Consider the following 21186-nt stretch of genomic DNA (forward strand, 5'->3'; position numbering starts at 1 on the left):
CCGGTGGTTTATCTTCCTCACCCCACCCCTTCCTCCCGTCCCAGGGCCAACCAACACTATCGGTTCCACGGGCTGCCAGAATGATCTCTTCCAGAGCCGCTGATTGCATCACGTTCACAAAGAAGCCTTCAGGTCAAAACCCAAGTTGCTTAGCACTTCACACAAAGCCTGCTGGGATCTCCCAGCGCCACACCCCACCTCCCCTCTCACCCCACTTCCCCTCTCCCCTCTTACTGTGGTACATGCCTCTGCTTTAACTGTACCTGACCCACCACTGCCTTAAGCCATTCCCTTTGTGTCCCAAACTAGTTTTTCTAGTTTAGTGGCATGTTCTTTTCATACACTAGACATTGATGAATAAGCTCGTTTTTATGTTCTGTGAATACAGCCCGATTTTATAAATTTAACTTTGTCCTCTCTCAGTAGTATTCATGCAGTGTGACAAAGCCCATAATTTTTTTCACCACTTGGGATTGTTGCTAAATGCTCGGCTTCCCTCTATTTTTCAGTTGTAATAAAAACACCAACTTCTCGCCAGAGAAACCACCTCCTTCATCTCCTTTCCCGCCCCTCCACTCCTCAGTACCCCACCAAGACAGAGCGACCCGGCCTGGCACGGAGGACCAGCCCCCAGGCGCACCCGGCCAGGGCAGAGCCCAGCTCGCGGGCTCCCGTGCACAGCGCTCTCCCTTCCGCGGAGGCCCGGTGGAGGACAGGGTGGAAGAGAGAGCGGGGCTGCGCTCGCCCACCTCTGGAAGAGCTCTCGGCAGCACACGAAGGTCTCGTAGGTTCGGTTGGAGAAACTCGTGTTTAGGAAGGAGACACAGTCCGCTTCGGCTCCCCTGGGAACGTAGAGGATTCCTGGACAAAGGAGGCACAGACGCGAAAGGGAGCTTGGACACTCGGTCCGCGAGCGCCTCATCTTCATTCTTGGTTATTACTAGTTCTGATTTCGCTTAGTCCAAGTTTATAGGACACAAGGATCACGCTCCTCGTGGGCTGCTCCGCGGACATGACGCCACCTCAGGCCTTGTCCGCCCCCGCCCCTTCACTCCATCTCTTCACCCCCTTTCATTTCCAAAAGACCTCTCAAAGTCGCTTTTCCTATCATCTACCTTTACTTTGCTTATTTATTTATTTGTTTATTTAGTATTTCAGGGTTAGGGTCTACAGGGCGTTCAGGGTCTCACTACTAGATCGAACACATAGTGATCCGCCTGTTTACAGCCTCCCAAAAGCTGGGATTACAGGGGCGACCACCATGCCCAGTCTCAATTGCTGCGTCAGTGTGCCCCAGGGGGCGGGGCCGGCACGGCAGGCCTAGGGATTGAACCCCTGGCCCCTGCCCCTGCTTGCAGGCCCTATTTTGCTCTTCATTTATACTTTGTGTTTCTTTTATTATTTATTTATTTATTTATTTATTTTTTCGGTACGGGGGATTGAACTCAGGACCCTGCGCTTGCCAGGCAGGCACTTATTCTACTGAGCTATCCTCCCAGCCCTTATACTTAGTGTTTAAGTAAGACAAACCATGTGGTATTTAAGCTTGTCGGATTTATCTCATTTAACACCATGGTTCCACGGTGTATCTGTTGTCCTAAACATGACTCGAATATACGCTTCATTATGACACAGTAGTGCTCCCTTGTGTGTAAATATACTATTTCCTGTACGTGTTCACCTGCCGATGACCACAGAGGCTGCTCCTGAGGTTTAGCTGTTCTGAGCTGTGCTGCTCTAAACGTGGGTGTGCAGGGTCACTGTACGATTATGACATTAACTTTTTGGGGAGACATCCACAAAGGGATGGCTGGGTCTGTCAGAATTTCCAGTTTTAGTTTTTGAGGATTCTCCACACTGCTTTCCGTAGGGGTTGGGGTTGTACTTATTTATTTATTTATTTATTTGGTACAGAGTCTCACTACACGCTCAGACTCCTAGTAATCCTCCTGTCTCAGCCTCCCCAGTGCTGGGATTGCAAGCATGCACCACCACACCTGGTTTCAGTGGCTGGGGCCAGCACAGCATGCAGTACTGGAGATCAAACCTGGATCCTTGTGCTTGCCAAGCAAGGTGCTTAAACACTATCTCCCCAGCCTTCCACTAGTTCTTAATTGAGGACCCTGAACGTTAGGTGCCTTTTCTACTCAACGTGGGGTGGACAGTGGAATCAGTACTCTGACAGCAATCTCCCTGGGATCCAGAGACACGACGTTCGCCGGGAGACCACACCGAGGCACCTACCTGCCATACAAGCGCTGATAAAGGACACACAGGCCCCTGTGAAGAGGGCGCTGACCACAACCTTGGACAGGTCATTCTTCCGGTGGGGTACCATTGGTGCTGTGGACAACAAGGCCATGTGATCCGGTCTCTTCCTCACCCCTCTGTCAGGTCTATGCCGTAAGCTCCCCTTTAGAAGGGTGCCGAGGAGCAAACTGCAGCAGAGGAAGAGCTCTGTACCACCAACCACCTACACCTGGCCAGGGTGGGCCTCGGGACACTTGCTACAGTGGCTCTGTGACCATTTCTAAGCTGTGTACAGGTCATACGAAGTGCGGGGCTGCTCCAGGTGGGGGCCAGTGCCTGACAGCTGCCAACTGAGTCTGCACTCTTCAACCTGAGCTAGAATTAGATGGACATTTTTGAGCCACAGAACTGAAGCAGGCAACACTGACCTGAGCCTTCGCCAGACAACCCGTAGCCCCCTGTTAGCTGGCCTCCTTATAGCCCATAACTAGACACCTGAGTTAGACCAGCACAGACAGGTATTTAACAGAAGGGATGAATCAAAAGGAAATTATTTCACCTTCAAATTTTTCACTCAGCCATCAGATAAATGAATGTAATGATTCTACCTCAGAATATGATTTCCATTAAAATGCGGCTGTTTTTGTCATGCGGTGAGCTGTTATAGCTGTCCTAAGATCCGTTTCTTCCTGGATCTGCTGGGCGTGCCCCTGCCCTGCCCACCAGGACAGCCCCTTGCTCCTGCCTTTTCTCCAGCCATCACCCACCTCAGCCCTGTCTCCAGCAGCCTAAGTAGATAGATGCCGCTTCACAGACTCACCCCCCCCACACACACATACCAGGGACTTTCAGCATTTGCTCCAACACTCTGCCTTGTTGGATTTGTCTTGTGTCTGTTGCTGCTGCTGCTGCTGCTGCTGCTGCTGCTGCTGTTGCTGTGTGTGTGTGTGTGTGTGTGTGTGTGTGTGTGTGTGTGTGTTGACTTGTTACTAGGGACTTAGCCCAGTACCATCATATTGAGCCACCGCCCAACCCTCTTTTATTTTTTATGTTGAGATGGAGTCTCACTTAAATCATAAGTTGTCCTGGCTGCGCTCAAATTTGGGATGTTCTGGCCTCAGTCTCCCACAGTGCTAGGATTACAGCGCTAGGAGTGCAGGATTACACCCAGCTCATCTGTGGTTTTGATTCTCTGTGCCAATCCTATGTCTGTAGAGACAACTAGGGATCAGCCTAACTTCAGACTAAAACTGAATAATTACAAGACTTTTACTTATATAGACACTATGACCATTGAATGGCAAAACAAACACCTAAACATTTTCTCCCCCATAGCAAAATGAATTTTTTTTTTTTTAAACTTTTTGCTGCTTGGAGAACTTTGATAACAATAGGAAAAAAGCAACTGAAGTGGGGCCGGGGAGATGGCTCAGTAGGATAAGCGCTTGACTGGCAAACGCAAGGATCTGGGTTCAATTCCCCAATTCCGCCAGCAGCCGCCTAAGAGGGCACATCTCGCAACCTCAGCCTCTGCACGCCTTGAGCTGTGTGGAGCTCCTGGACTCCCTGCTGTGGAAGCTGAGGTCTGGCTGGCTTGTTGGGAGGCTGGAGAAGATTAGCAACTCACTTAGGCCACCAAGTGTGATTCCTATGGAACTGAGGTTGGCAAATCCACAGAGCGAAAATGTTGCGATGATTTCAGCCTTCACCTGGGGAAAACGGACATAGACAAGTACAGCAGTTCAGTCCCTCAAGTGCAGCTTTGTGGTCCTGATGAGAGTCCCAGGGCATGCAGAACCTCGCGGGCTCAGAAAACAACAGCTTTCCAAATGGCACGGAAACCACTAGGAGCTTCTCCACCCAACAATGGGACCCCTGAAGAAAGTGAAGGCCTACAAATGAGGGGTGAAAGGGAAGAGCGAGAGGGACAAGGGGGAAAAAAGGAGACCAGGTCACAGCAGCTTATAAATGAAGGCCTTCACCCATCAGAAAAGAGTGTCCTCCCCTGGACACGGTAAGGACCCAGCGGTTCCGCCTCAGATAGAAACTGGGTCAGAGAACAGAGCAGAAACAGCACACAGACCTCAGAGCAGCTGAGCAGCTGAAGACGAGCTGCTCACATATGGTTCTGCTTGCAGCGTGGTTAGGCCTGCGCCACCAGAAAGCATCCTCGGTTCTGCAGCCAACCTTTGCGTCACACTTTCTGATACCGTCAGACATCCACAGCCCAGCCCTCAAGCTGTGTCTGCATTTCTGGATTGTCACTTACAGAAACCCACTGCTTCTTGCCCTCGAGCCACTCTTCCTCTCCAGAGAGACGTTTGTTCTTGTACTGAGATAGTTGCTCGTAGGCCACAAACTCGTTGGTGAAGAACTTGATGCCCACGATCTCAGCCACGATCGGACAGTCTGCCCAGTCCACACCCATCATGAAAACCATGGGCCTTAGCACATAGGAGCAGATGACCTGAAGAGAGAGAGGCATGCTGGGAAGGTTAAGAGCAGATCACAGCACTCCCACCCAGAGCCTTCTCGGGAGCCTTGGCCAAATCTTTCCCCCTCTTCTGGCACGCTTGCTTTTAGCTCACTCTGAGGAGGAGGACACCCGCAGTTCAAGGACTGTTAACCACAAAGGGATGGGACAGCCCAACACATTTGATCTTTTACCTGGAAAGTGAGGCCATGTATGTCTACCAGTTCCCCCATCCAGGAGAGGGCAGCGTTGATGAAGGCCAAAACGGCCAGGAAGGCGATCAGGTTGGCTGCTATGTTGGCAACAAGACCTATGGCATCTGTGGCTCCACTGCTGGCAGCTTCCAGAATGTTCCTCTCCTTCCTGTGGTAATCAGGCACAGGGAGAAGGTATGGCATCTGGAGTAGTCTCAGATTCTCAATAAAGAAAATGTCCATGGTTCCTGTAGCATAGGAGGTGGAGCCCAGGCCAGGGTGAGCGGTGATGGGGTTCCCCAGTGACCCCACTTGTGGAAGTTACTCTAAGGCAGTAACAGATGTAATTGCCTCAACATGGCGCAGATGTCGTGGACAAGAAATGGTGGTGCCCAGACGCCAGCGGCAGAGCGGCAGGTGGAGGACCAAGTCACAAAAGAAAATCAACAAGGGAGGCAAGACTGGCCCTGGAGTCACATTTTTCCCCCATGGAGGTGACCTCTCCTCTGCCACCACAGGGCCACTCTTGAGTCTGCACCTGAAGCGCCCCCCCCCCCCCCGAGACTCACCCGCGCTGCAGCTTTAACCCCTCCTTGCTCTTGAACTTGGATTCCTCCACTTCCGGATACACCAGCTTGGACAAGGCCAGGGCGCAAGGCGCGGCCATCACGGAGGCCGAGATCAAGGATGGCGCATCTATCTGCAGGGCCGGATGGGGGGTGAGCGTCTCTGTAAAACCTCACCCGGGTCCCTGGGACTAACAGGAGACTGTGCCTACCCCAAAGGATATGAAGGCTCCCAGCACGGAGCCCGCGATGGTGGCAAACCCTCCGGTCATCACGGCGTGGAGCTCAGACTGGGTCATGTCTGCAAGGTAGGGGCGGATGAGCAGAGGTGCCTCAGTCTACAAACGAGGAGAAAACAGAGTCCTGGAGGGCGTGGCTCCCGTGCCAGCGCGCCCGCCCGGCCGAGGGTGTACGCCACCACAGCCGGCCTCTGTGGCCAGGTCAGCCTGTGGTACTTAGGTTCGAACCTAGGTCCCTGGGCTTGCCTGAAGCAGGTGCTTTAGTCCGCTGACCTATCTCGCCAGCCCAGCTTCTAGAGTTTGTGATTAATTCATGACCCAGTGCTGGGAATATGAGTGTCAGCGCTACACCCGCCCTGGGGTGGGTAATCTGCATACCACATAAAGGAGAGAGGCTTCCCAGATGCCACCCACTGCCGCCGCTCCTCCCTTTGCTCTTTGCTGTTTTCTGCCACCATGCACAGCTGCCCTCTGCCCTGTGCCACTCTGCCTTGGAGCCAGCCAAGTATAGACTGAAAGCTCCACTCAGAGCTCACTAAACCTTCCTGTCTTAATTTTGGGTGTCTGGTATTTTGTCCCAGCAATAAGAGAAAAGTGACTGAGACAACAGTGGAGACTCAGTGAGACCCAGAGCTGGTGTGTGGGCCCCAAGCTCTGCCCTGGGGTCTTCCCAGTATCTGCTTCACTCCCTCTGACGCCTGACCGTGTCCCGGCTACTGCCATGTGTGTTCGTCGCATGCTTTAAACCACGATGGAAGGCATGTGGCATATTTCCGTGTCACGTTCCCAATGTCTCCATCCATGCACCTGCTCAACGAGGTTACAGAACACACTGAGCGCACCCTGCACCCCGAGCGGCCGGAAGCCGGGGAATGAGCAGAGCAGACGCCAGCACGAGTCTCGGTGGCAGGGGCAGCGGCTCCAGAGGAAGAGAATGAAAAAGGAAAAGCGATCCTTTCCGCAGCTGATGGTATCATTGCCTTTGGCTGCTAATGTCCCTGGAAGAACCTCGACTGCCCGGGGACCTTCAAACCCTGCTGCTCCTAATTTTCAGTCCTCTTCTGATCACTTTAGAACTGGGATTGCTGGGGACCTGGCTGCACTGGAGCACAGGAACCCAGGAGGACATGCGTCTGTCTGATACCACTCCGGAGTAGGGCTCCAGCCTGGTCAAATGTTGACACCCTGAGGACTGACTTTCTAATTAAAACCATTGCTAATCGGGGCAAGGTAGCGGCTTTATGGTACTGCTCAGGAAAGTCAAGTTTAGGATGCACCGTGGAAGGCTCACAGCACGGCTTTATTCATGCATGTGTTCACTAAATCTCATCTGAACTTCCACAGCCATAAAATATTCCTGACTTTTCTCCCATCACTTCTGTTATTCGCTGCAACGGACTCTCTCATTGCTTGGATTGTGATGTATAATTGTAAGTTGTGGAGAAACACAAAGTGTACAGAAGGCTCCACAAGTCTCAATACTGTTTAAAATAGAAGCCTGTGAACATGGAAAATACCAAAGTGAAAGTAATACAAAAAACAAACAAACAAACAAACAAAAAAAAAATATATATATATATACACACACACAAACACACACACACTTATTGAGTACAGAGTAGATGCTTGCGAAGATGAATTGCAAAGAGCTGACATAAGCGAACTCTTTATGAAATAAACAAGGGAAACACCCTGGACCCGCTTGCTGGCCCCACCCGCTGGGCACACTGAGACAGCAATTGAGACTGGGTGTGGTGGCATGTGCCTGTAATCCAGCTCTTGGAAGGCTGTAAACAGGAGGATCACTACGTGTCCGATCTAGTAGTGAGACCCTGAACACCCTGTAGACCCTTCCCTAAAATACAAAACAAAAAAGGGAAACAATGTTGGTGGAAATGTTATGGATTTATGAAGGCCCAGCCATGTAAACTATGCCCATCTCAACCCACAATGTTATCATTTAGTGAATGCCAACTATGCCTCCAGTCTTCTACTAGATGCCAGCGATATTACTAGGAGTCAGCTAGCTCCTACTCTTACAAGCTTAGAGTCTAGCAGGGGAAACTAAGCTGATTAGGGGTTATGTCAGCCAAATGTGGGGGGCTGGACAGTAGAAGCTTCCAGTACACGCTGAGAACATAGTGGAAGCAGGTGTCACCTGCAGCCTTGGGACAGAAAGACCTCCATACTAACTGGGAGTTTGACACACCAGTGTCCCTAACTGAGCGGATCAGCTGATAGCCCACAGGAGTACATGCTCCTTACGGACCAGCCAAGTATATGCAAAATAATCTGGTCTCCATACTGAGCAAGACAAGCTATTGCAACAGACCCTGAAAACAAAGATCACAGGGAATCACGGGAAGAAAGCAAGTATGGGCCAAATACCCCACTAGATTCTGAAGGGAAGTAAGATTTGGCCCAGAAATCCCCTAAATTTCTGGGCATGCAGTTGAGTCCATGGCTAGGGTCTTCCACTCAGAGTAAGCATGCCAAAGGAAATACTATGAGGCATGAAGGTTGGGGACGGATGCCCTGGGTCCTCTTAGAGTGTTGGAGAGTCCTTTCTTCGGGGCTTTGTACCCCGTAGCCCCACAGTCCTTACTTGCTTTTCATAAAGAAGCATGTTTTTCTAAACCTGTTTACTATCATGTTCTCAGTTCCTCAGAGACAAAGAGAGCGAAGGGCCATAGGGTGCTTACCATCCCCACAAAGATGTTTCCCACCACAGCCAGGGTCTCCGTGGCAGTGGTGCCCATGGTGACTTGCAGGAACCAGGAGATCTAGAAGGACACAGACATCTGCACCATCAGCATGAGCAGGGCTCCGGGAGAACATCCAGCAAAACCTCTCCTGTTCCGTTCTACTAACAAGGAAACCGAGGCCTCGGGAGGCAGTGGGTGCAAGGCCACAGCACGAGTTACAACAGAACATGGCCCAGAGATGAGGCCTCTTGGCTGGCAGAGCAGCCCCACTGGGACTCAAAACAAAGCTGAGGCCAGCCTCACTGCCTGCTTGGGACCCAGGCCCCCCACTGGCTACAGCTTAGAGCTGCAGTGCCTCGAGATGCCGGGGTGTTGAAAGCTCAGTCACCAGCCTTGGCGCTATGAGGAAGTGGGGTCTAGAAGAAGGGGGTTAGGTCACTGGGGGAGTGGCCCTGAAGGGACACTGGGCCCTGACCTCTTCCTCTCTGTTCTTGCTCCCTGGCCACTGTGAAGGGAGCATCCTTTCGGCACCATGCTGCCTGCCTCCAGCACAGGCTCCAACACTAAAAGCAGGGGAGCCAGCCACCCAAGGACTAAACCCCCGAAGTCACAAGCAAACCCTTTCCTCTTTTCACTTGGCTTCCTCAGCTATCTTGTGACAGCGGTGAAAATCCAGCCTGCACATGTTCGATGTCAGGCATGCTGGGAAAGTTCTGCCTTTCCACAGTGGTTCTAACACTCGTGACCCACAGAGGAGCAGTTCCAAAGTGTCACCTCCAAGCCCTCACAGACCCTGGTGAAGGCCCACCTCCTGCTGGTGGAGGAAGACGACTCACCTTCTGAATGACCCACTGCACGAGCCCCAGGTAGTATAAAATGGACATCACGCTCCCAAAGAAAATGACGATTGGTAAAGACTGCAACGAGAAGGGCAGGGAGGGGCAAGGGAGATGGCTCAGTGGAATAAGTGCTTCCCTGGCAAACGCAAGGGTCTGAGTTCAATTCCCAGTTCCGCAAAAAAAAAAAAAAAAAAAAAAAAAGAGAAGTGCGGGGAGGTGGTAAGAGCACACTGTGCACGTGGTGTGTGCTGTGAGGGAACTGCGGGCCTCTACACTAAGCTCTCAGCATCCCAGAGTGTCTGATGCGACGTGCTTCAGAGTAAATTCTACAGGCATTGCAAGCCTATTGCATTGGTACTAAGCCACAAAGAGATTTCTCTTGAGACCTTCTTCCCCGTCCCTATTTTATACAGTTTCAGAATAGGATTAAAGGGCAAAAGACAAATCCCATTTCCTTTATTGACAAGTTAGACCCTCTTTCGTAAGGTCCAATTACACACACATTTTCTTTTTTTTTTTTTTTTTTTTTTTTTTTTTTTTGCGGAACCGGGGATTGAACTCAGGCCCTTGCGCTTGCCAGGGAAACACTTATTCCACCGAGCCATCTCCCCGGCCCTAAACTTTGAGAGAGAATTTTATTTATTTATTTATTTATTTATTTATTTATTTTGGCAGAAGCGGGGATTGAACTCAGGCCCTTGCACTTGCCAGGGAAGCACTTATTCCACTGAGCCATTTCCCCAGCCTACACACACATTTTCATTTGCCACTCCACTCCCCCTCTACCAACTACCATTCCTGCCCATAAAAGAGTTATAACCTGAAAAGCAAAGGCCTCTTGGACCAGGGTAGTTCCAAAGACAAAACTGGAGCCAGCCACAGTGTAGTCCAGGAAAATCTGAAAGGAGAAAACATGCAGAGAACAAGCGTGAAGCCAGGGAGGACACAGGGAAAGACAGGATCCACCTCATGTGTGGTTAGGACCTGCTGCCTCCCCTGAGCTTGGCCTCCCTTGATGGCTGTGGCCAGGACAAGACCCCAGGCATCAATGTTGAACGGTGGACTCAGCAGACCACATCTCTTTGCTCGGATTCTTACCCAATCCCATTACTCTCTATCCTTCCGCACCTGATCGCCACCACCCTCCTTAGCACAACGCAGCCTAACCTCCTCACACCTCCCTCAAATCTCCTTTCTCAAGGGTTCCAAAAGACCAAAGCCCTCACACTGAATTTCCCGTACCTGAACCTGTTCTCCCAGCCACTGAAAAGCAATGAATCCAGGGTCAGTTCTCATGACCAAGATCCCAAAGACAAACTGAAGACCCAGGCCCCAGAACACTGTCTTCCAAGACACCTAGGATCAATGAGAAAAGTATTCTAATGTGAGTTGCTGACTGTTACCTGGCTTGAGTTTTCAAATGGACTCTGGGTAGAACCAACCTAGGACATTAACAGCACATCTAGAGTAAGACGGTGTAGGAAGAAGAGTTGGAATATAGTAAGGAAAAAGAAGGCAATAATAAATAGACACATATGTCCACATGGTTTTTAAAAATGTATCTAGAAGTTAGGTGACCCAATACATACATACATATATACTCATGTAAATAAGTTTCATAAATCAATACTTTAACATTACTATGTGCAATGCAACCCAATTGTCTAATGTATTCTCTCTTCTTTCCTTCCTTCCCCCCCCCCATTCTGTATTGCTGGCCTATATCCAGAAAACCTAGAGCAAGACTCATTAATAGATTGTAACCTACAATTGGAAGATAAGTGGCCTATGATCTCCAAGAGCTTTAACACTTCACTTAGAAACAAAACTCTTTAAAAGGCAAATTCCTGCAGTTGTCAAAAATAAAAAAGTACACAAATCTTCACCGTTGGTAGAGAATGCTTGACTCATGTACAAGAAGGGATGAAAAAAAAGGTAGTACAATGAGAGACACATTGCCGTTAGCGCCCTCACAATACCTTCCCTCATTTTGAACATGATTATCCCGTCATTCTCGGCACTTTCTGAAGCAGCTCTGGAAGTCTTCTTTCCTGGGTGTCTTTACATGGTGCAATAAAAAATGAAGTGATTACTGCTACAGAGTGCCCTCTAAGGGAGGGCAGGCTCAGAAAAATACTCCTGGGTGTCCTCACTCACCGTATTCATGGATCTGGCCCCATGTGACTTCTAGCTTTTCCCCGGTGCCAAAAGGACCACTAAAGTGCCTGCTTAGGCAGACGCGAGGGTTGGAGGTTCCATCTCCGGCCTGCTGTGCCGGCCCCACCCCGGGGTTGCAATGAGATTGCAATTGAGATTGGGCATGGTGGTGCGTGCCTATAATCCCATCTCTTTGGAGGCTGGAAACAGGAGAATCACTATGAGCCCAATAGGTGTAGTGAGACTCTGTAGACGCCCCCTGCACTAAATTAAAAAAAGAAAAAAGAAAGAAGGGAAATGCTTGTAACTAATTTTGAACGCCAAGGAAGCCATGAGAGTACAAGGACAGACCCTCCTAAAAGAGCTTCCAGAATTGCTTCTGAGAATGGCAAAAGCAACGGGATAAGTGTGTCTGAAGCAAGTAAGAGTGTTTCGCGGTGGGTAATGGCAATATATCTTTTACTGTATTACTCTTTTATTTAAACTCATGCTGTATTTTGGGACCCCGTATCGCAGACCCCATGTCAAGTGTGTAATTAGCACTTGACCCTTGGTCTGCCCAACCCACACACCCACAACTCACTGCACTGTGGTGTTTGGAGCCGGCAAAGAGGATGAGGAGAAACATGCAGATTCCTGCAAAGGAGATCAGCTGCTCCGGCCTTTGGGCCGTATCCAGAGCCAGCCACAGGATGAGGCCGACCAGAGAGACACCTGCAAGCACCCTGAGGAAGGAACGCCAAGATCACGTCACGGCTCGGTGAGTGAATGAATGACAAATAATCACCTCTAAATACTGAAGCCCCCTCCAAGGACAAGTGACAGAACTCAATCATCTGCTGCCGATCAGACAGAGGACTCTGTCTCAACCATTTGTTTAGAGGTTCCTTTCCTCCCTTCCTTTTCCTCCCTCCCTCCAATTCTTCCACTCAACTCACAGAATGAAGTTAAAGGTTCTAATCTGAGGCCACAAATCATGTGACTTTCTTTCCTTAAGTTTTTCTATCAATAAAATAGAAAGGCTCGTCCTGAAAGCTTGCTCCCACAAGTATTCAAAATCCTAGAAACCATAGGAGGAAAAGTGTGGTTGGTTCTGTGAATCTCCTCCCAATCTCTCGCCATTCCAAGGGCGCTTAGCTGAAGAAAAGGCTTAGCAACAGAACAATTACTGATGCCCTTATAGTCTTTTCGGGTACCTAACACATTTGAGTAATAGACAGACTGGTTTCTTCATCTGAGAGCTTCAGTCCTTCAAGTCCAAGGGAAAAAAATTATGAGGGAGACCAAGGATGAAAGCAAAACAAAAGCGCGCCCTGTTCGATCAGGATACCTCTGGACCAAAGCAACGAAGGACACTCACAGGTCGCGACTGCAAAAGCAGAGCTCTTCTCGCTGTAACCTATTTTCCTTAAAGTGAAGAAAATCTGGCTAGGAGAAACTCTCTTATTAACGAGTAAAGGCAGCGTAGCTCTCCCTCCCCAGCATCTCATAAATCAATGACCCAAAATGCAGGTGGTGCCATTTCTCCAGCTTAACCTGCTGTAAATGACCTAACACCTATTATCTGTGTGTTCCCTGGACAGTGGGCTGCAAGAGGAATGAGAAGAAAATCTGAGAGCTGCTCTCTCGCCCCAGCCCGTGCTAAAGCGCATGCGCATGACATAGTAAGGTGAGCTGCTAGACGTCCAGTTTTAGTGAGTATTGAGCGGAAAGCTTCTTAAACCTCAAGTCATCCGTGGGCGAAGGAACTCTGGAGGACTAGCAACAGGGAAAGGCATCAAAGTACCAGGGTTCTAAGGCAGACGCAGATGGCCACCGAATTAACGTGATAACGATGCGGCTGCAAGACTTTGGGCTCCGATTACTTCCCTGGAGAGCAGCCTGGTTTTTCTCATTTCTGACACGGACTTGATGATAAACAGGCTGAAGCTCTTCTCCAAAGCCACGCCTGTCTTGCGCCCTAGCAAGGCTGAGACCCAGGGCCATAGGCTGGGCTCGGGCCGGTGCGCAGAGCGAGGCGCTGCTATTTGCCTTCTGCCCTTCGGTTTTCACAGCCTAGGTGAGGATCTGAGACCCTTACGGAACTGGAAGGGGAGAAAAAGTACAAGCTGCCTGGGCTTTGGAATGGATGAGTCGTGGGGCCAGGGATGCTGAGGCTCTTCTCTTACCATGTCATCCAAACACGCAGGCGAGAGTTTTTCCAGGGCTCCAGACATCTGGTAACTTTTTTACCGAAGAACTTTTTCAGGAAGTGGTAAGCCAGGACAAAGATCACAAAGCAGGTGATGACGAACAAGGCCAGCGCCCGCTGGAAATCCAGGATGCAGGCTGCCAGGAAGTAGGCAGCGTACGCTAAAGAGACGAGGTGCAGAGGGTAAGCGAGGCAGGGCCTTGGGGGCCAGCACAGAGCCAGCCTGCCCAGGTCTGGCCTGGAGCATCTGTGGCTTTGAGCAAGAAACCCCTGAGACCCCAAGGAGAGGTCTAACTGCTCTCTTCTTGGGCTCCAGGCCACTACAATTTATTCTGAAGATCGCCTCTGGTCTCCAGTCCCTGGTGTCACCTCACTGTTATCTGACATCCTCTCGCCATCCCTTGGAGTAGATTCCACGAGCAGCCACCATGAGACTCTTCAAAAATAAGGCAGGCGTGGTGGCACACACCTGTAATCCCAACACTCAGGAGGCTGAGGCAGGAGGATTGCTGGGAGTTTGAGACCAGCCTGGGCTACAAAGTGAGATCAAGGCCAGCCTGAGCTGCATAGTGAGACCCTGTCTCAAAAACAAACAAAAAGCCATTCATTTCTTCTTGAAACTTTATCACCCTGGTCTTGTTAAAATGCTAAAAGGCCAAACTTTCCAGTTGGACAAAGCCACGCAAGCACGGGGCTGGAGTACAACTCCTGCTATACATGAGGCCCTGGGTGGGGAGCTCCCCACCAGCACAGGAGCAAAAATCCTGCAAACAAAGCTACCATGAGGACGTACAGCCCTGTGGCCCTCACCCTCCCTGAGCCACCCCAAACATTTCTGTTGTCACCATCCCAGCTGCTTCTAATGTTGACATCAAAATTCCATATAAAGATACATCACTGACAGTTTATCTTAAGCAGAGATTTGCTGTCTTTTAAAAATATTTTATAACAGCGACTATACTTGTAAAGCAGCAAATACATAATGTATACTGCAGGCTTCTCTCATAAAGACTAGGGGATATTGCGCTCTGCATGAAATCAAGACACTAAAAAAAGAGACAAGCCCGTCTCCTCTGAAGTAGTTTAAGTCTGTCAAATAATGCAGTTTTGGAAACTATTTTATTGTCAAATCTTACTTGTTCCTGCAGGTGCAATTCAATAAATTACGGCTTGCCTGCAAGGAGTTAGGATCTGTCCATCAAACAGCCTCTGGGTCGCTTTGTGAGTAAGATTGCTTTCCACCTACTAATCATTGTGACACAGGTGACATTCCTGAGGTGACTGTGTCTCTCACTTCAACAGAGCCTCATTATCTCACCCAAACACAAGAGGCCCAACAGGATCTTCTGGAACAGTCTGGCATGCCTTGCACAGAAACTTCTTATCTTGATGAAAGGCTGTAGACTCCTCCTGATGAGAACCCAAAATTAAAACACAAGTGTCACCGCATCCCATTTGTACCAAATCACAGAAGCTGGATTACCTGGTGAAGGTACAACTCGGACCTAGTCAGTGAAGAAAATTCTTCATCTGGGGGAAGCTTAGTGGTTTCCCAGAGCTGCCTGAGAGGGCAGATCAAAACCTGCCAAGGTGCTGCAAGTAACAGTGGCCTTACTTCACCTGGGCCAGCAGCCACCTACCCTTGACAGTGTCCTACCCAGGACGGGACTGGTGGGTGGGCGGATCAGGGATGATGTCTTTCCTGTCAGATACTGCTCAGTGGCTATATTCAGAAAGGCCTGGGCTCCTGAGAGGAGAGTTGGTCATCCCTCCCTAAAAACCACACAAGCCCATAGCCTTGAGCAGTCCAGTGGGCACTGAGAGGAAGGAGAACACCACCAACCTCAAGAGTCCCTTGGGGCAGGCCCGGGGGCTACCCAGCAAGTACCACAATTCAAGTTTGACTTAACCAACATTTATATAGTTCTTTTATGTGCCGGGCTCTTTCTAAGAACTTGGCAAATACTGACTCACTGACTCCTCTAAGAAAGATAGATGCTATGTGAGTCTCACAGAGGCTGAAAGGAGCCGGATTGGATACAATCTCCAGCAGCCTGGCTTCTGACCCTCGCTCTAGATTGTCACCACATGCTGCCTCTTACCTGGACCCCCGGCTCACTGTCTTTGACACTTCCAAGTACCCACAGGATCCTGCAGCCACGTGAGCAGCAAGCTCTAATCTCTAAGCCCTCAGAAGCTCCACAGAAGGTGAGCCCAACAAGAAGGTCATAGTCGGGCATCATGCTGAGGCAGGAAATAAGCCAGAGCTGGGACCAGCCAGCCACTAACCCCAAGTGTCCTGGGGCCTCGGGGTCTCGGTCCACGGAGTTTCGTGGTCCTTCCTCTATTGCCGCTTCTCCCATCTAAGAGGCTGCCTGCTCCTCCTTTCCAACCCAGCCCCCACCCAGGTTGCTTATTCTCCTTTAGACAAGACGCCTGTCCCATGATAACTGAGCAGAGCGCAGTATCAGATGCAGGTGAGCGGAGGAAGGAGAACACGACGAGCATGCACATGCGTGTGTGGGTGCACAAGGGTGTGCGCACGCCCCAGGGACTGAACTATGGACCACGTGTACACGGAACAGACTCTACCATTGATCTTACCACCAGCCCCAAGGAAGCTTTCTTGGTCACTGCCTCACCAAGTCAGTTCAGGAGGGCACTGCCTAAAGCCTTGCTCAGAGGTGTCACTGTATCTGAGTGCAGTATTGTCGTTGGAACAGCATCTAAAACCACATCCAAGAATGGGCTTGGCTTCAGCCCTTGGCTCTGTACGTGCCGGACCTTTGGTTTCCTGTTTCACCTTCCTCCATGCCCTGGAACCCCAACCCACTCAGAGAGCACCAGCGGACTCCATGACACCTGGGTTATCAAGTTGGGCTCTTCCAGGGGTACCCAGCAGGACACCAGTGTGCACAAAAACATGCAAAGCATGGAGGGCTTGTCTGGCTCTTGCTGGGCTCTTTGGCATCTCATCCCTTCAGCCTAGGAATTGTGACTGTTCTCTGCTTACAGCCTTGGCGTCTTTCTGTATCCTTTTTCCTGGGATCTATTATACCTTACACATATGTTTGTAAGCAAAGCCCCCTCCTGTTATCCTAACTTAAATATGCTGCCTCTGTCCTGCTGGGGCTGAAACTGATACATTAGGTGAATCTGGTTACACCCAATCAAATGCCAGCTGAACAAGACCACTGCAAAACGAGGAGGCATGCACGGGTCCACATGTGGATGGAAATTCCAGGCCTGGACAGAGTCCTGCTGTCACCCTCTGACATGGACCCACCATCTCCTGGGAACTATTGAAAGGAACAGTTAATGCTTAAATTGTTTTTCTTCTTTTTAATTTTTTCAGATGAATTTTGCATGCTCATACCTGATAATATGAACAACTAATTTGAAGTCAGCAATATGCAACATGACAGCCATTGTTGAATTCCTTTCTTGTTTAGTGAAATTCTGTATCATTTCTGTTTTTTTAATTCTCTTTTAAAAAGGGCCTGGGGAGATAACTCAGCAGAATAAGCGCTTTCCTGGCAAGCGCAGGGTTCTGAGTGCAATCCCTAGTACTGAAAAAAATAAATAAATAAAAATAAAAATAAGCACTTACCAATGCTAAGCACCCTTAATCATTATCTTAATTGTGTCTTAAAAACAATCCCATGGGGTAGGTTGTGTGTTGTTAGTTTTTAATTAATTGTTGTTGATTGATTTGCATAAGCCTATGGTGTTGGTTTGTTAAAAGACTTAATGATGAGGGGCTGGGGAGATAGCTCAGAGGCGCAAGCGGGCCCAAGGTCCCGAGTTCGATCCCTAGTACCAGACAAACAAACAAGATTTAATGATGAAAAGAAAAAGAAACCAATAAAGTCTGTTATGGATTATGTCTAGTTGTCCCCCCAAAGCCTCATGCAGTCATGGGACTTCCAGAGTTTGAGATTAACTCCTGATCTACTGGGATTATGGGTCTTAGTACTGCTGGGATTATGAGTGTGGGTACTTCCAACAGCCTGGGGTAAAGAGCCTGAATGTAAAATAAGAGAGACAGACAGACAGACTTCCTCTCTGTTGCCGCTGTTGCTGCTACTCCTCCCTTGGCTACTCTTGCTCTTTGCCGCCACCATGAACTGCTGCCCTCTACCCTGTGCCACTCTGCCTTAGAGCCAGCCGGAGTATGAACTGAAACCTCCAGTAACCGTGAGCTAAATAAACCTTTCTTTCCTTCATTTTGGGTGTCAGGTACTTGTCCCAGCAACAAGAGAAGAGAAACTGAGACAAAGTCTATTCATTTTTCAAAACCTATCAACAACATGATTCTGCAAAATCAGCATGGAACTGAGTCTTTGGTTGAAAAATGAAATTCACAAATAAGAGATGTTCCAAGAGAGGAAGAGAAAGCAGGTTTTCTCACCCTTTGGGAGCAATTGAGAAATAGTACACTGAAGCACAGTCCTGGTACCCGGCATGGGACAGGGTCTTGCTAATACCTCCAAGCTCTTCACCTCTGGTCATGGTGCAGTTTGAGCACTAGTGTCTATGCAATGTTAGGAAGCTGAGCTGAAAAGAAATCTAACTGACAGGTGCTGAGTTCTGGGACCTCACCACAACCTGCTGGGGAGTATGTACCCCCAAGAAGAGCATGTGTGGGAGGCTGTCCGGGTGCAGACTACTGACACCCGTCATGACATGCTTACTGCCTGTACCCCAAGACTAGCTGAATGTGACTTTAGTCAGGCCTAGCAGCAAGGTGTGTGTCTTCATCACGTCTCTTGCTGCTGAGGCAAAATACCCAATATCTGAACTTAAAGGAGAAGGTCGGGGAAATAGTTCAAGTGGCACAGCACCTGCCTGGCAAGCTCAAGGTCCTGAGTTCGATTCCCTGTACCCCCCCAAAAAAAAAAGTCAAAGGAGGAAAAGTTTATTTGGCTTATAATTCACAGAGGTTTCACACCATAATTGGCTGGCTCCAAGGCAGGGTGGCACATGGCAGAGGGCAGCTGTTCATGGCAGGCGGAAGGTAACAGAAGCAACAAGGGACCTCAACAGCGTCTTTCTGCTCCTTACATCTTCTCCAGGCTTCTTAGGGTAGGTGGCCCTCACACCCTTAATCCTGATGCCCCTGAACTTAGTACTGCACCACGAATCAATCCCAGCATCACGCATGAGATCCAGCCACCTCTGCCTGCATGAGATTTTTGGGAGACATCTAGGTATAAGCCGCAACAGTGTGCATGCGTTTTCTCAGTGGCCCTAACTACAGGATGTGGAAACTCTCCCAACCAAGGCCCAAGGACCTCTTGGGACTGAAAGGCCCTGGGCAGTGAAAATGGAAAACTTGGGGCAGACTCCAAAGGGTCCAGCTCTCGTGACCATGGGCAGCATGGTCTTGGGTAGCTTAGAGGAAAAACTAAAAGAAAAAACTGAGTCAAGCCAAGACCAGACAGTGGCGTGCATAAGGCCAAAGAGACATTTGAAAGGAATGAAAGGGTTTCTTTTGACGATGGCATAGAAAGAGTTTGTCAGCAGGAACCGCGTCAGGTATCTCAGTGCTACGTACGTAGCAGAGCTGAAGGAGCGGGGTGGTGGTGTGCGTGGGCAGGAGAGTGGTTAAAAGCATCCAACGGACAGTGGAAACACTTTAGAAGCAAAAGGATGTTCGGAAGCAAGGTAGAACGCCAAATGGGACTGTGGTGCCAGAGAACGCAGGGGAAAGGCCTACCAGGCAGCAGCCAGCTGACTGAAATTGGGCCGGGGCTCTGTGCTGGGAGCGGCCTATTCTGAGAGCCCAGGCCCAGGCAGGGGACCCGGAGACAGAGCACAGCCAGCACCTTCGCTGCTGAGTGTGGTGGCTGCTGCCTCGGAGGGAGCTCTCCCCCTGGGCAGCATGCACAGTTCTGCTTGAAGCGCCCATTCCAAGAGACAGCAGACACCAGATCCTCCGCACACCCACCCGGAGCCCCAAGCCAGAGGCCCACCCACGCAGACAGGTGGCCCTGTGATGGCGTGTCCAGCAGGCCTTTCAACCCACCCTCCACTTCCTCCTTCAAGAGTCCTTATGTCTCTGAGTTCAAGGCAGCAGTGGCTCTGACAGGCAGGGAGGCTTCTCCTGACTCTACCTCCCGTGGGCTTTTTAGGTCAAGCAAACTTTCTCTAGGTTTTCAGGATATGACTTACACCCACTGTGGACTTCCTGTAATGATACGGTTTGCCCTATTTACACATCGTGTGATGACAGCTCAATAGCAAGCTGGGGGCTACGAGTTCTTGCTGCTTCAGCTGCTCAGGGTAGGCTTAGGCACAAAAGCAAAAGAATGGAGCCCAGGAAGGGTGCGCCGGCCAGAACTCTTCACTTGGGACTCCCACCGACGCATAGCAGGGGCCCTGAACAGCTCTCCAGAGCTCCGGCCCAGGAATTGAAGTCACTTGTCCCCACCAATCAGGAAGTCAGAAGAGCCACTGAACAGCACAAGCAGGAGAGGCAGGCCACTTAGCAGCAGCTGGGAAGCCGGAGGAAGCCAGAAACAGAGGAGGGAGGGGAGGTAGCTGATGCTTCACAGCACACACAAAAATTTGACAGTGAAGAGGTGACTTTTGTGTTTTCAGAAGAATGACCCATTGCAAAGGAACTTAGAAGATCGAGTCTGAGCTCACATGAGCTTATTAAAAAAGTCTGCCCATGAAGACAAGCACAAGATAATGTTACCAGGGACCTCAATGTCTCCTCTGCCATTTTAGAAGCAAGGAAGCCAGCCTACCAGCAGGTGGCAGAGTTGGGATTTAAAACCCAGCTGCACCCACTCCTCCAAGCTGCCTCTAGCAACCAACAAAAGGCTGAGTTCCAGAGGGACCATGCCAGAGAATGGGAGTTAGTGGAGAAGAGGAGCTAGAGAACCATGCTTGTGAGATCCAAAGACATTTCCACAATGGAGAAGACCACTTCTCTGTAGCAATGGATATAATATCATTCAAAAATAAAAATAAATCATTTAAGAAGTAGACTTTGTAAATTAAATAGGTAACTAAAACCCTAAAGCAACCACTAATAAAACAAAGATTATGGCTGATAGAAAACAAAAAAGATATGATGGAGTTGTTTAAAAAAAATTAGTTAAAGAAAAAAAAATTAGTTAATGTGAAAGAAGGCATAAAAAGAAAAGGGGAACAAAGGGCAGGTGAAACAACACATAAACAGCTGGCCAGGCAGATCGCTCAGTGGCACAAGTGCCTGCCTGGCAAGTACAAAGGCCTGTGTTCAATCCCTGGTACCAAAAAAGGAAAGAAAGGAAAAGAAAAACAAACATCAATAGGGTGGAACTATCTATTAAATATAAATGGCCTAAACAGTCCAACCAGAAACTAGGGCTGGTGAGATAGCTCAGCGGACTAAACACCTGCTTAGGCAAGCACAGGGACCAGGGTTTAATCCCCGGCCCCACATGTAGTGCCAACCCCACCCCTGGGCACACTACCTAGAAACTATGCAGGTGATCCCAGCAGTTGGGAGGAGAGACAGGAGGATTATTACAAGTTTGAAGCCAGCTTAGGCTACACAGTGAGTTCAACAGTAGTCTG

The 21186-nt window shown here is 49.6% G+C and overlaps 1 protein-coding gene across 1 annotated transcript in view; it reads right to left on the reverse strand.

Moving 5' to 3' along the window:
• Window positions 1-21186, reverse strand: part of Slc28a2 (solute carrier family 28 member 2) — a 28319-nt gene that overhangs the window by 1561 nt on the left and 5572 nt on the right. Inside the window, exons 3-16 of the mRNA XM_023724066.1 lie at window positions 14933-15024; window positions 13592-13775; window positions 12007-12148; window positions 10509-10622; window positions 10087-10164; window positions 9264-9344; window positions 8425-8505; window positions 5696-5821; window positions 5487-5617; window positions 4918-5086; window positions 4520-4717; window positions 3878-3959; window positions 2245-2343; window positions 750-861 (exon numbers count right to left, since the gene is read on the reverse strand). Of these exons, the coding sequence (XP_023579834.1) occupies window positions 750-861; window positions 2245-2343; window positions 3878-3959; window positions 4520-4717; window positions 4918-5086; window positions 5487-5617; window positions 5696-5821; window positions 8425-8505; window positions 9264-9344; window positions 10087-10164; window positions 10509-10622; window positions 12007-12148; window positions 13592-13775; window positions 14933-15024 (1689 nt within the window). The remainder of the gene's footprint in view (window positions 1-749; window positions 862-2244; window positions 2344-3877; window positions 3960-4519; window positions 4718-4917; window positions 5087-5486; window positions 5618-5695; window positions 5822-8424; window positions 8506-9263; window positions 9345-10086; window positions 10165-10508; window positions 10623-12006; window positions 12149-13591; window positions 13776-14932; window positions 15025-21186) is intronic.

Source organism: Octodon degus, unplaced genomic scaffold (genome assembly GCF_000260255.1).
Source record: "Octodon degus isolate 3935 unplaced genomic scaffold, OctDeg1.0 scaffold00105, whole genome shotgun sequence".
NCBI lineage: Eukaryota > Metazoa > Chordata > Mammalia > Rodentia > Octodontidae > Octodon > Octodon degus.